We start from the raw sequence: 12,670 nt of genomic DNA on the forward strand, positions 1-12,670 counted from the left end.
CTGCCGATTGAAATGAAGGTAAATAACATTGTCCGGCATCATCAAGCTTGTCAAGGATAAATTTGAGGACGTTATTCCAAAAATGTGTGGAAATTAAACTTTGGTAGTAATTAGACAAGCGCATTATTCTAAAAATGCATAACTCAAGCACACACAAAAAGCAAGGTGCCTGTAGAGTCATACAGGATGGAAACAGGCCCTTCGGCCCAACTTACACACACCGACCAACATGCCCCATCTACACTAGTCCCACCTGTCTGCATTTGGCCCATATATATCCCTCTAAAACTGACCTATCCATGAACCTGCTTCGTAAAAGTAACCTCCTCTGGCAGCTCGTTCCATACACCCACCACCGTTTGTGTAAAAAGTTACCCCACATGTTCCTATCAAATCTATCCCCCCTCACCTTAAACCTGTGTCCTCTGGTTCTTGATTCCCCTAACCCTTGTATAAACTGGAATTTAGAAGGATGAGAGATCTTATCGAAACGTATAAGATTATTAAGGGGTTGGACACGTTAGAGGCAGAAAACATGTTCCCAATGTTGGGGGAGTACAGAACAAGGGGCCACAGTTTAAGAATAAGGGGTAGGCCATTTCGAACTGAGATGAGGAAAAAAAAATTCAGTCAGAGAGTTGTGAATCTGTGGAATTCTCTGCCTCAGAAGGCAGTGGAGGCCAATTCTCTGAATGCATTCGAGAGAGAGCTGGATAGAGCTCTTAAGGATAGCGGAGGTATGGGGAGAAGGCAGGAACGGGGTACTGATTGAGAATGATCAGCCATGATCACATTGAATGGTGGTGCTGGCTCGAAGGGCCGAATGGCCTCCTCCTGCACCTATTGTCTATTGTCTATTGTAACCCGGGCAAGAGTCTGTGCATTTACCCGATCTATTCCTCTCATGTTTTTGTACACAATGCACTCCGATTCATTGAACTTATTTTGCACAATTAAGCACCATGCAAAGTATGGTGCATGCAAAGGCTTACTAAACGTTAGAGTTGTTTTTAATACAATTTAATTTTTACAGTACACGATCGCAATCATCGGCAAAGATTCACATGGATGATAAAGTGGAGCTTCCCATCATGGACATATCAAGCTCCTTTCTGCTCAAAATCCACGCTAAGCTACAATATCTATTCCACCCGCAGATCCCTGGTAATACTGAAAGCAGCGAGTTAATTAGACAGGATGGTGAAACATCCAAAATTTCATCTGTCCACTCCCTCCAAAGATGAGCGTTTGATGGCACTGGGCCTGTACTCGCTGGAGTTTAGAAGGATGATGGGGGGAGTCTCATTGCAACTCACCTAATAGTGAAAGGCCTGGAGAGAGTGGATGTGGAGAAGAAGTTTCCACTAGTGGGAGAGTCTAGGACCAGAAGCTATAGCCTCAGAATAAAAGGACGTACCTTTAGAAAGATGAGGAGGAATTTCTTTAGTCAGTGGGTGGTGAATCTGTGGAATTCATTGCCACAGAACGGCTGTGGAGGCCAAGTCAATGGATATTTTTTTTAAGGTGGAGATTGACAGGTTCTTGAATAGTATAGGTGTCAGGGTTATGGGGGGAAGGCAGGAGAATGGGGTTGAGAGGGAAAGATAGATCGACCATGATTGAATGGCGGAGTGGACTTGCTGGGCTGAATGGCCTAATTCTGCTCCTACAACATATGAACTTATGCAGCCTGACTCCCCCGAGTTCCTCCGTACTTTGGGTTTTGATTTTGAGTATTTTCAATGTTTTTTTTTGTTTGTCAGAGGATTGAATTGAGCAAAACCACTGATAAAAAGGGGAGAAACATTAAGGTGGAAACTTATCTTTGAATATCGTTTCATGAAAAATGTAAGTCTTCAAGGTCCAATGAGGAAATGATTTATTTTCCTAGTTGATAGCGTACAGTATTCCCCACTACAGGGTGTAATGGCAGCACAGTGGCATAGAGCTGCTGCCTCACAGTGCCAGAGACCCAGTTTGATCCTGACTGTGGGTGCTGTCTGTACAGAGTTTGTACGTTCTCCCTGTGACTGTGTAGATTTTCTCCAGTTGCCCCATTTTCCTCCCACATTCTAAAGACGTGCAGGTTTGTAGATTAATTAGCCTCCAGAGGGTGCAGGGAATGGATGATACAGTCAGGCATGTGAGTGAGGTAAAAAAAAGAGGCAAAGAGCCGAGCACTTGCGCAAGGTGTACAGCGGGGTCAAACAATTGGAAATGTTTTGAAAACTTACACACAAAATTACTCGTTTCAAGCCTCTTTTAGTGCATTTCAAAGTTAAAACGGACATTACAAAATAATGTCACTGTATACTAATAACATTTTGAAGTATATTCACACACATTAATTGATAATCAGCCCAAAAATGTGGTAATTGGCTTTTCTGCTGTGTTTTATATTTTAACCCCGTCTGAATTAATTTAGTTATATAATCTTGCACTTAAATTTGATTTTTACTCATTACAGTTCCACCGCTGATTTTCTGGCACTCTTGGTTCCAGAGCTTTGCTGGTTTATCCAGCCGGCCAAGGAAGTCGGCTATGGGGATAGATTTGCTGGCTCCAGCTGGGCTGGAGTTCCAGAGCCCCGGCCGCAGATTGCAAATTCAACCCACTGATCGGCCGTGGAAGTCCCAATGAGGTCGAGATTGGCTGCCTCGCCCAGCCTGGGTGCCACATTTTTGGGGATACTTCCAGGGCGCGGGGGATTTCTTGCGGAACTCCCAGCGATCTCTAGCGGAACCCTAGTGTTCATTACAGGTCTATACATCATTTATTTTCTTTGTCCGATCCGATTTCTCCGTTGGTAAACGCAATTTTGGCAAAGTGAAAAACACTGAAGTCAATAGACAATAGGTGCAGAAGGAGGCCATTCGGCCCTTCGAGCCAGCACCGCCATTCAATGTGACCATGGCTGATCATTCTCAATCAGTACCCCGTTCCCGCCTTCTCCCCATACCCCCTGACTCCGCTATCCTTAAGAGCTCTATCCAGCTCTCTCTTGAATGCATTCAGAGAATTGGCCTCCACAGTCTTCTGAGGCAGAGAATTCCACAGATTCACAACTCTCTGACTGAAAAAGTTTTTCCTCATCTCAGTTCTAAATGGTCTACCCCTTATTCTTAAACTGTGGCCCCTTGTTCTGGGGCATGCAAAAAGCGCGGAAAATAGATTTTTAAAACGCGTAAATCCGCAGAAATGTGGAAATTCCACATGCCTGTAAAGTGGGATAACATAGAACTAGTGTGAACAGGAGATCGATGGTCGACATGGATTTGGTGGGCCGTGGGCAAGAGGTCCAATTCAGTCAAGCAATCCAAACTTTCCTCCCCAAAACCCCGGTATCTTGGATCACCAAGTGAGGATACCACTGCTAATATTATAAAACAGAAACAGATGATAGATAATAGGTGCAGGAGGAGGCCATTTGGCCCTTCGAGCCAGCACAGCCATTCATTGTGATCATGGCTGATCATCCACAATCAGTAACCCGTGCCTGCCTTCTCCCCATATCCCTTGATTCCACTAGCCCCTGGAGCTCTATCTAACTGTCTTTTAAATTCATCCAGTGAATTGGCCTCCACTCCCTTCTGTGGCAGAGAATTCCACAAATTCACAACTCTCTGGGTGAAAACGTTTTTTTTCACCTCAGTTTTAAATGGCCTCCCCTTTATTCTTAGACTGTGGCCCCTGGTTCTGGACTCCCCCAACATTGTGAACATTTTTCCTGCATCCAGCTTGTCCAGTCCTTTTATAATTTTACACGTTTCTATAAGATCCCCTCTCATTCTTCTAAATTCCAGTGAATAAAAGCCCAGCCTTTCCAATCTTCCAAGTTACCAGCAAAAGTGTTGTCCCTTATCCTCACCAAAGATGATCAAAAGCTTTGTCAAAGAGGTGGATTTTACAAAGCACTTCATGGGAGGATAGAAAGACTTAGGAATCACCAGCGCTTAAGACAGAGTCATTAAACTGCGTCCCAGAACTGGAGCGATGAATCTCAGAGGATTAAATCTTAAAAGATTACAGCCCAAGGACCAGATGACCTACAAACCAGTCTTGAAAGTGGTGAGTCATCAAAACTCCTTACATTGTGGATTGTGTCCTGCAAATTCTGCAGGTCGCAAGCATCTTCCTAGGTATATAGCGGGGTGTGGATCAGGTACAGAAATGGGCGGAGAAATGGCAGATGGACTTTAATGCGAGCAAGTGTGAAGAGTCGCACTTTGTGAGGTCAAATTTAAGGGGAAAATGTACAATGAATGAAATGACTCTTAACATCATTGATGGACAGAGGGATCTTGGAGTCCAAGTCCCTACCTCCTTGAAAGTAGCAACGCAAGTTGATTGAGAGGTAAAGGCGGCATATGGTATGCTTGCTTTCGTAGGTCGTGGCATTGACTACAAGAATCAGAAAGGGTATGATTCATGTTCATAAATTATAGGAGCAAAATTAGGCCATTCAACCCATCAAGTCTACTTCACCATTCAATTCACTCTCAACCTCATTACATAGAATCATAGAAACATAGAAAATAGGTGCAGGAGGAGGCCATTTGGCCCTTCGAGCCAGCACCGCCATTCATTGTGATCATGGCTGATCATCTACAATCAGTAACCTGTGCCTGCCTTCTCCCCATATCCCCTAATTCGACTAGTACCTAGAGCTCTATCAAACTCTTTTAAATTCCTCCAGTGAATTGGCCTCCACTGCCTTCAGTGGCAGAGAATTCCACAAATTCACCACTCTGGGTGAACAAGTTTCTTCTCACCTCAGTTTTAAATGGCCTCCCCTTTATTCATAGACTGTGTCCCCTGGTTCTGGACTCCCCCAACATTGGGACCATTTTTCCTGCATCTAGCTTGACTGGTCCTTTTCTAATTTTATACATCTCAATAAGATCCCCTCTCATCTTTCTAAACTCCAGTGAATACAAGCCCAGTCTTTCCAATATGACAGTCCCTCCATCCCAGGGATTAACGTCGTGAACCTTTCTCCTATCTTTCCCCTAACCCGTGAAACCGTGATGCAGCTCTATAGGACTTTGGTTATACCAAATTTTGAGTATTGCGTGCAGTTCCTAATGCCTCATTACAGGATGTGGAGACTTTGGAGAGGGTGCAGAGGAGGTTTACCAGCAAGCTGCCAGAATGATTAGGGGGTATTAGCTACAGGGAGTGGTTGGACAGACTTGGATTGTTTTCTCTGGAATGCCAGAGGTTGCAGGGAGACCTCTGCAAAATTATGAGGGGCATAGACAGGGTAGTCGGTCAGAACCTTTTCCCCCAAATGTAAAAAATAAAAACTACAGGGCATAGCCTGAAGGTGAGAGGGCCAAGTTTAAAGGATTTCTTTTTACACTCTGAGGGTGGTGAGTGACCGGAACGCATTGCCAGGGGTATAGGTGAGGAAGATACAATAGTGGCATTCATGATACTTTTGGATAAGCACATGGATAAGTGGGGAATAGAGGGCGATGGATTATGTGCGTAGATAACAGTTGGTTTTGACATCATATTCGACACAGACATTTAAACTTTGCAAATTCAGCAAAGAAACAGGCTCTTTGGCCCATCGAGTCCTTGCTGACCAGTGATCCCCATACACAAGGACTATCCTACATACTAAGGACAATTTACAAATTTTTTCAAAGCTAATTAACCTACAAACCTGTACGTCTTTGGAGTGTGGGAGAAAACTGAAGCACCTAGAAAAAACCCACGCCGTCATGGGGAGAACGTACAATCTCTGTACAGACAGCACCCATAGTCAGGATCGAACCCGGGTCTCTGGCGCCGTAGGGTAGCAAGTCCACTGCTGCGCCACCGTGCCACCAACAAAACATTGTGGGCCGAAAGGCCTGTTCTTGTACTGTACTGCCCCATGTTCTATGATCTTTGTATGTATTAAAATTATTGCATTTGTATAAAATCATGAGGAATTGATAGCATGAATAGCCTTTTATACACGGCTGTGGAATCAAAAACAAGAGGATGTAGGTTTCAGTGAGAGGAGAAAGATTTAAGAGGAACCCAAGGGGCAACTTTTTTTTCATAGGTTGGCAAGGATATGGAATGAGCTGCCAGAAGAGGCATTTGAGGCATTTGAACATCATTTTGTTTAGATTAGTTTGGTTATACACCATGGAAACAGCCCACTGAGTCCACGACAACCAGCGATCATCCCGTACACTCGTTCTATCCGACACACCAGGGACTATTTCCAGAAGCCAATTAACCTACAAACCTTCGCGGCTTTGGGACGTGGGAGGCACCCGGAGAAAACCCAAGGGAGAACATACAAACTCCGTAAAGACAGCACCTGTAGTCAGGATTGAACCTGGGTCTCTGGCGCTGTAAGGCAGCAACTCTACCACTGCACCACTATGATTGACAATAACAAACTAATAGCAATCATTGCCCAGGTGGTCACCAATAGGTGGAATCACACTCAGAATAGGAAGGGGATGAGGGGCCAACATCTGCTGGTTGACCCTTATCTGGTCTTGAGTCAGCTTTATACTGTAGGCAAACAGGCCCTTCAGCCCATCATGCTGATCTCTCACACCCATTCATGCTTTCGGGATAGGTCTTTCCTTTTTGTCAGGCCTTACTTTACGATATGTCTGGAACCTATTCCTTATTCTTCATGAGCTACAGGGAGAGGTTGGGCAGGCAAGGACTTCATTCTTTGGAGCTCAGAGGAGGCTGAGGCATATAAAATTATGAGGAATAGATAGGGTGAATGCACAGAGTCTTTTACCTAGGACAGGGGAATCAAGAACCAGAGGACAAAAAGGTTTGAGGGGAAAGATTTAATAGGACCCTGAGGGGCATCTTTTTCACACAGAGGGTGGTGGGTGTATGGAACGAGCTGCCAGAGGAGATAGTTGAGGCAGGTACTATAACAGTATGTAAGTCATATGGACAGGTACATGGATAGGAAAGGTTTAGAGTGATGGGGGACAAGTTGGGGCAAATGGGACTAGCACAGATGGTTATGGGTGCCAAATAGCAACACTCTAAAGTCTTCTATACAATATCCTAATTTACGACCATTCAATTTTGCCAATGTGTTGAAACAGTGTAATTAAAGTATATTTAGAGTCATATAGCTTTACAGCAGAGAAGCAGGCCCTTCGGCCCACCTTGTCCATGCCCACCAACTTGGCATCCTGCACTAGTACTATTTGCCTGGATTTGTATCCCTCTAAATCCTTCCGATCCATACATCTGTCCAAATGTCTTTTAAAAGTCATCATTGCATCCGCTTCTATTGGTTCCTCTGGCAGCCCATTCCGGATACAGACTACCCTCTGAGTGAAAGGTTTGCCTCGAGATCCCTCTTAAATCTCTCTCCTCTCACAAGCCCTCTAGTTTTAGAATCCTCTACTCTGGGAAAGAGACTGTGAGCGTCCACTTTATCCATACACCTCAATAAGGTCACCCCACAGCTTCCTATGCTCCCAGGGAAAAAAGTCGTAGCCTATTCAACCACTCCCTATAACTCAAGCCTGCAAACTCGGGTAACATCCGGGAGACCAAACCAAACACAACGGTTTATTCTTGGTCATCTGTCATATTGGAGTGGCACATTGGCGCAGCTGGTAAAACCACTGCCTCACAGTGCCGGAGACCCGGGTTCGACCCTGACCTCGGGTGCCATCTGTGTGCAAGTTTACGTGTTCTCCGTGTGACCATGTGGGTTTTCTCCAGGTGCTCCGGTTTCCTCCCACATCCCAAAGACTTGCGGGTTTGTAGACTTCTGTAAATTGCCCTTAGCGTGTACGGAGTGAATGCAAACATGGGATAACATAGAACTAGTGTAAAGGGGTGATCGATGGTCAGCGTGGACTCGGTGGGCCAAAGGGCCCAGTTATATGGAGTGCTAGCATTGCTGCCTTACAGTGCCAGAGACTTGGGTTCAATGCAGTAGCTTTCATTTCAATATATTTAGAGCCATTAAGAAACCCACACAATATAATCAAAAACACTAACAGTCGCAGGCTTGAAGAGGTAACTAGATCAGAGGACAGTGAACCACAGATGATACTGGAGCAGAGAATATCTCTTACATTCATTAAAATTTAAGTCTTGGTATCAAGTGTGTTCTTTCAAATATACTGCGGGATAAAAAAGCAAAGAATACATTCGTAGACACGAGGAACTGCAGGTGCTGGAATCTTGCATAGAACACAAAGTGCTGGAGGAACTCGGCGGGTCAGGCAGCATCCGTGGAGGGAAATAGGCAGGCGACGTTTTGGATCGGGGCCCTTCTTAAGACTAATGGAGTAGGGGGGGGGGGAGAAAGCTAGAAAAGAGGTGTGGGGGGCAGGGAAGACTGGTGGGTGACAGGCGGATACATGTGGTGGGAGGTTTACTTGGCAGATGAATGGACAAAGGCCAACTCCATAAGATATTGGAGCAGAATTAGGCCATTCGGCCCATCAAGTCCACTCTGCCATTCATTCATGGCTGATCTATCTTTCCTTCTCAACCCCATTCTCCTGCCTTCTCCCCATAATTTTATATACTTCTATTAGGTCTCCCCGCAGACTCCGACAATCGAGAGATAACGACTCAAGTTTGTCCAACCTCTCCATGTAGCTAATACCCTCCATGTATGCAACGATTATTAAACAGGGGGCACCAAGGGGCTACACAGTGGCACAGTGAAAGCATTGCTGCCTTGCAGCGCCAGAGACTTGGGTTCAATCCTGACTATGGGTGTTGCCTGCATGAAGTTTGTACGTTCTCCCTGTGACTGCGTGGTTTTTCTCCAGGTGCTCTGGTTTCTTTCCACATTCCAAAGATGTGCAGGTCTGTAGGTTAATTCGCGTCTGTGAATTGTAAATTGTCCCTAGTGTGTAGGATAGTGCTCGTGTACAAGGATCACTGGTCGGCGCAGACCTGGTGGGCAGAAGGACCTGTTTCCGCACTGTATCTCTGAAGTATACGTATAGACTTTGCTGTTTTTAGTCGCCTTTCAAATTCAGTCTGGACTGATGTAACAGCCAGTAACACAGTGAAAAGGTCTTGTTTACGTGCAAAGAAAAAACTAAACATAATTACAATCAAGCCGTCCACAGTGCTCGGATAATGGATAAATGGTACAACATTTAGTACAAGAAAAAGTCTGACAAAAGATGGTCAAAGCTCTCCAATGAGGTAGATGGGAAGTCAGGACCGCTCTCTAGTTGGTGATCCAGTTGCCTGATAACAGCTGGAGAGAAACTGTCCCTGAATCTGGAGGTGAGCATTTTCACACTTCTGTACCTCTTGCCTGATGGGAGAGGGTGGTGAATCTGTGGAATTCATTGTCACGGATGGCAATGGAGGCCAAGTCATTGAGTATTTTTAAAGCAGAGATTGATTAGTAAGGGTGTCAAAGGTCAGGGGGTGAAGGCAGGAGAAAGGGGTTGAGGGAAAAATGGATCAGCCATCATCGAATGTTGGTGTAGACTCAATGGACGGAATGGCTTAATTCTGCTCCTACGACTTATGAACTTAAAATTTTGTAGAAATAAATTTGCATTCTTCTCATATGTGTAATGGTTTTATTGGGTGAACGGGTGATCGATGGTCAGCATGGATATGGTGGGGCGAAGGGCCTGTTTCCATGCTGCATCTCCACACTGAGACTAATCTCCCTGTGTGCGGTTTCATGACTCACCTGTATTTGGTGAGGCCATTGGTCTGGGCTGGATTTTCCTTCTCCGACATGTTTGACTGCTCCGTGTTGCTACAGTTCAAAGGCTCTTCGTCAGCGGAGTAGCTCGCTACCGTTTCAAATCCACTCAACGAGTCCGCCGAGTCAGAATCTGCAGCCAAACACACGGCCGTCAATATGCCCCCTTTCCAATGGTTCAATGGTACTTTATTGGCATGTCATGAGAGGAACAGATGAGCTATGGGGAGAGGTTGGGCAGGCGAGGACATTATTCCTTGGAGCGCAGGAAGATGAGCGCTGGGGTGATCTTATAGAGGTGTATAAAATCATGAGAGGAATAGATCGGGTAGACGCAGAGTCGCTTACCCAGAGTAGGGGAATCGAGAACCAGAGGACATAGGTTTAAGGTGGGGAAAGATTTCATAGGAACCTGAGGGGTAACTTGCACAAAGCGTGGTTGGTGTATGGAACGAGCAGCCGGAGGAGGTAGTTGAGGCAGGTGGTATTGCAATGTTTAAGAAACATTTGGACAGGTACATGGAGGGATATGGGCCAAATGTAGACAGGTGGGACATGTTGGTCGGTGTGGGCAAGTTGGGTCGAAGGGCCTGTTTGCATGCTGGATGACTCTATACTCTATGTACCGAGGTACAGTGAAACTCATTTTTTGTGCACAGTTCAGTACAAGTATCACAATACGTAAGCAGTCAGATACATCTTAGATAAGCATCTCAGATAGCGTACACGTGTTTAACAGTAGTACAGTGAGAAAGTATACAGTCACCAAATTTGATGCCATTTAAGTCCCAAAGTTATAGGTATCGAGTTCTTGACTTTAGACTTTAGGGATACAGCGCAGAAACGGGGCCTTCGACCCACCGAGTCCACGCCGACCAGTGACCACAGCGTACACTAGCATTATCCTAAACACTAGAGACAATTTACAATTTTACTGAAGCCAATTCACCTACAAACCTGTACATCTTTGGAGCGTGGGAGGAAACCAGAATACATGGGGAATGCCCACGTGGTCAAAGGGAGAAATACAAGCTCCGTACAGACAGCACCCATAGTCAGGATTAAACCTGGGTCTCTGGCGTTGTAATGCAGGAACTCTACTGCTGCGCCACTGTGCCGTCCCAAGCAGGACCATGATGGCCCGTTGTCCTGGCGACATGCAGGGTTGGCTTGGCCAAGCTTGGCAATTGGCATCGTCCACCGTTGCTCCACTGCTCTGTGCCACTGCAGGCCACGTCCGATCCACAAACTACGTCTGTGCAGTTGTAACACCCAGTACTACTCCCTCTGCACTCTGCAAACTTTGACACATTACCTTGATCAGTACTGTGTAAACCCTGGTACCTGCCCACAATAAATGCTCTAAAAGGGAGACGTCAGCTCGGAGAGGATAGAACGAGCGTGCGGGTGATCGTTGGTCAACACGGACTCGGTGGGCCAGAGAGCCTGTCTCCATGATGTATCTCTAAAACTAAATGTACAGAAGCCAGAAAGCACACACCATCAGACTCAGGAACAGCTTCTTCCCTTCTGTTATCAGGCTTCCGAATGGTCCTTCCATGAGCTCGTGTATTGTCCGATTCACCTCTACCCCATTGTAGACATTGGAGTTTGTCTCTGGAACTAATGTGCTACGATGCTGAGAACTATATTCTACACTCGGCATCTTCCCCTTTGGTCTACCTTTTGTACTTGAGTTTGACTTGATAGTATTTATGTTTGGCATATCTGATCTGTTTGAATAACATGTAAAAAAAAAACACTTTTCACTGCGCCTCGGTACAATAATAAACCTGACAATAAACTTAAACCCAAATCTAAATGCCAGGAACTGCAGATGCTGGTTTACCAAATTCAAAGTGCTGGAGTAACTCAGCAGGTCAAGCAGTGCTTTATTTTGATTGTTTATTATGTTATTTATTGAGTTTTATGTTTACAGACCTGTCGTGCGGCTGCAAGTAAGAATTTAATTGTCCCGTTTCGGTACACATGACAATTTAACTCTCTGGAGCCTCTCTTGATGTCCGGAGAAATGCAGAGATGACGTTTCAGCTTGGGACACTTCTTCAGATTGATTGTGGTAGGGATGGGTGGGGGGGGGGGGTGAGAGAAAGTTGGAAAAGAGACGTGGGTGTGGGGACGGGAGCAGGAGAGCAGCAGGATTCACAGAGGGGGAGCAGATAGGGAGGCTCCCACAGAACTCCCATCGGAGAGAGGAGGACAGCTTCTTCCAGCTGGGCATACTTTGAGGCGATGGTAGAGACAGTCGGCTGTGGAGGCCAACTCAATGGATATTTTCAAGGTGCAGATTGATAGATTCTTCATCAGTAAGAGCGTTATGAGGAGAAGGCAGGAGAATGGGGTTGAGAGGGAAAGATAGATCAGCCATGAGTGAATGGTGGAGTAGATGGGCCGAATGGCCAACTGCTGTTCTTATGACTTTTATGAACTTAAAATTCTGTGGAGATTCTCAGGATGGCAACGAACTCAAATGTACACTAAATATTTGTCAAGTAAATTTACAATCAAACAACATGGAAACATAGGGCCAACTTGGTTATGCTGACCAAGATGCCCATCTAAACTAATCCCATCTACTTTCATTTGACCAATAACCCTCCATAACCTTTCCTATCCATGTATTTGTCCGAATGTCTTTTAAATGTTGCCATTGTACCTGCCTCAACTACCTCCTCTGGCAGCTCGTTCCATTCACCCATCCTGAGTGGAAAAGTTGCCCCTCAGTTTCCTTTTAAATCTTTTCTCTGTCATCTTAAACCTATGCCCTCAGGTTCTTGATTCCCCTACTCTGCATTTTTCCTTATCTCTCCCTCTCATACTCCTGTTTAGGTGTTGTTGGGGAGTACAGCCTACCTGGGGGCAGCGACGGGGCCCGGGCCTCTGGCACGGAGTCCGGCCCTGTTGCTCAGAAGGGTAGGGAAAGGAAGAGGAGAGCGATAGTAATAGGGGACTCTATAGTGA

The 12,670-nt window shown here is 45.5% G+C and overlaps 1 protein-coding gene across 6 annotated transcripts in view; it reads right to left on the minus strand.

Annotated features, from left to right (window-relative positions):
- The window catches only part of osbpl1a (oxysterol binding protein-like 1A), a 100,213-nt gene that overhangs the window by 30,806 nt on the left and 56,737 nt on the right, over positions 1-12,670 (minus strand). For 5 of the 6 annotated variants that reach the window (XM_078397988.1, XM_078397992.1, XM_078397990.1 and 2 more), the window contains one exon: positions 9,674-9,821. The exons of the other annotated variant lie outside the window; for it this stretch is intronic. In XM_078397988.1, the coding sequence (XP_078254114.1) occupies positions 9,674-9,821 (148 nt within the window). The remainder of the gene's footprint in view (positions 1-9,673; positions 9,822-12,670) is intronic. 6 annotated transcript variants of the gene reach the window in all.

Source organism: Rhinoraja longicauda, chromosome 4 (assembly GCF_053455715.1).
Source record: "Rhinoraja longicauda isolate Sanriku21f chromosome 4, sRhiLon1.1, whole genome shotgun sequence".
In the NCBI taxonomy this organism is placed as follows: Eukaryota; Metazoa; Chordata; class Chondrichthyes; order Rajiformes; family Arhynchobatidae; genus Rhinoraja; species Rhinoraja longicauda.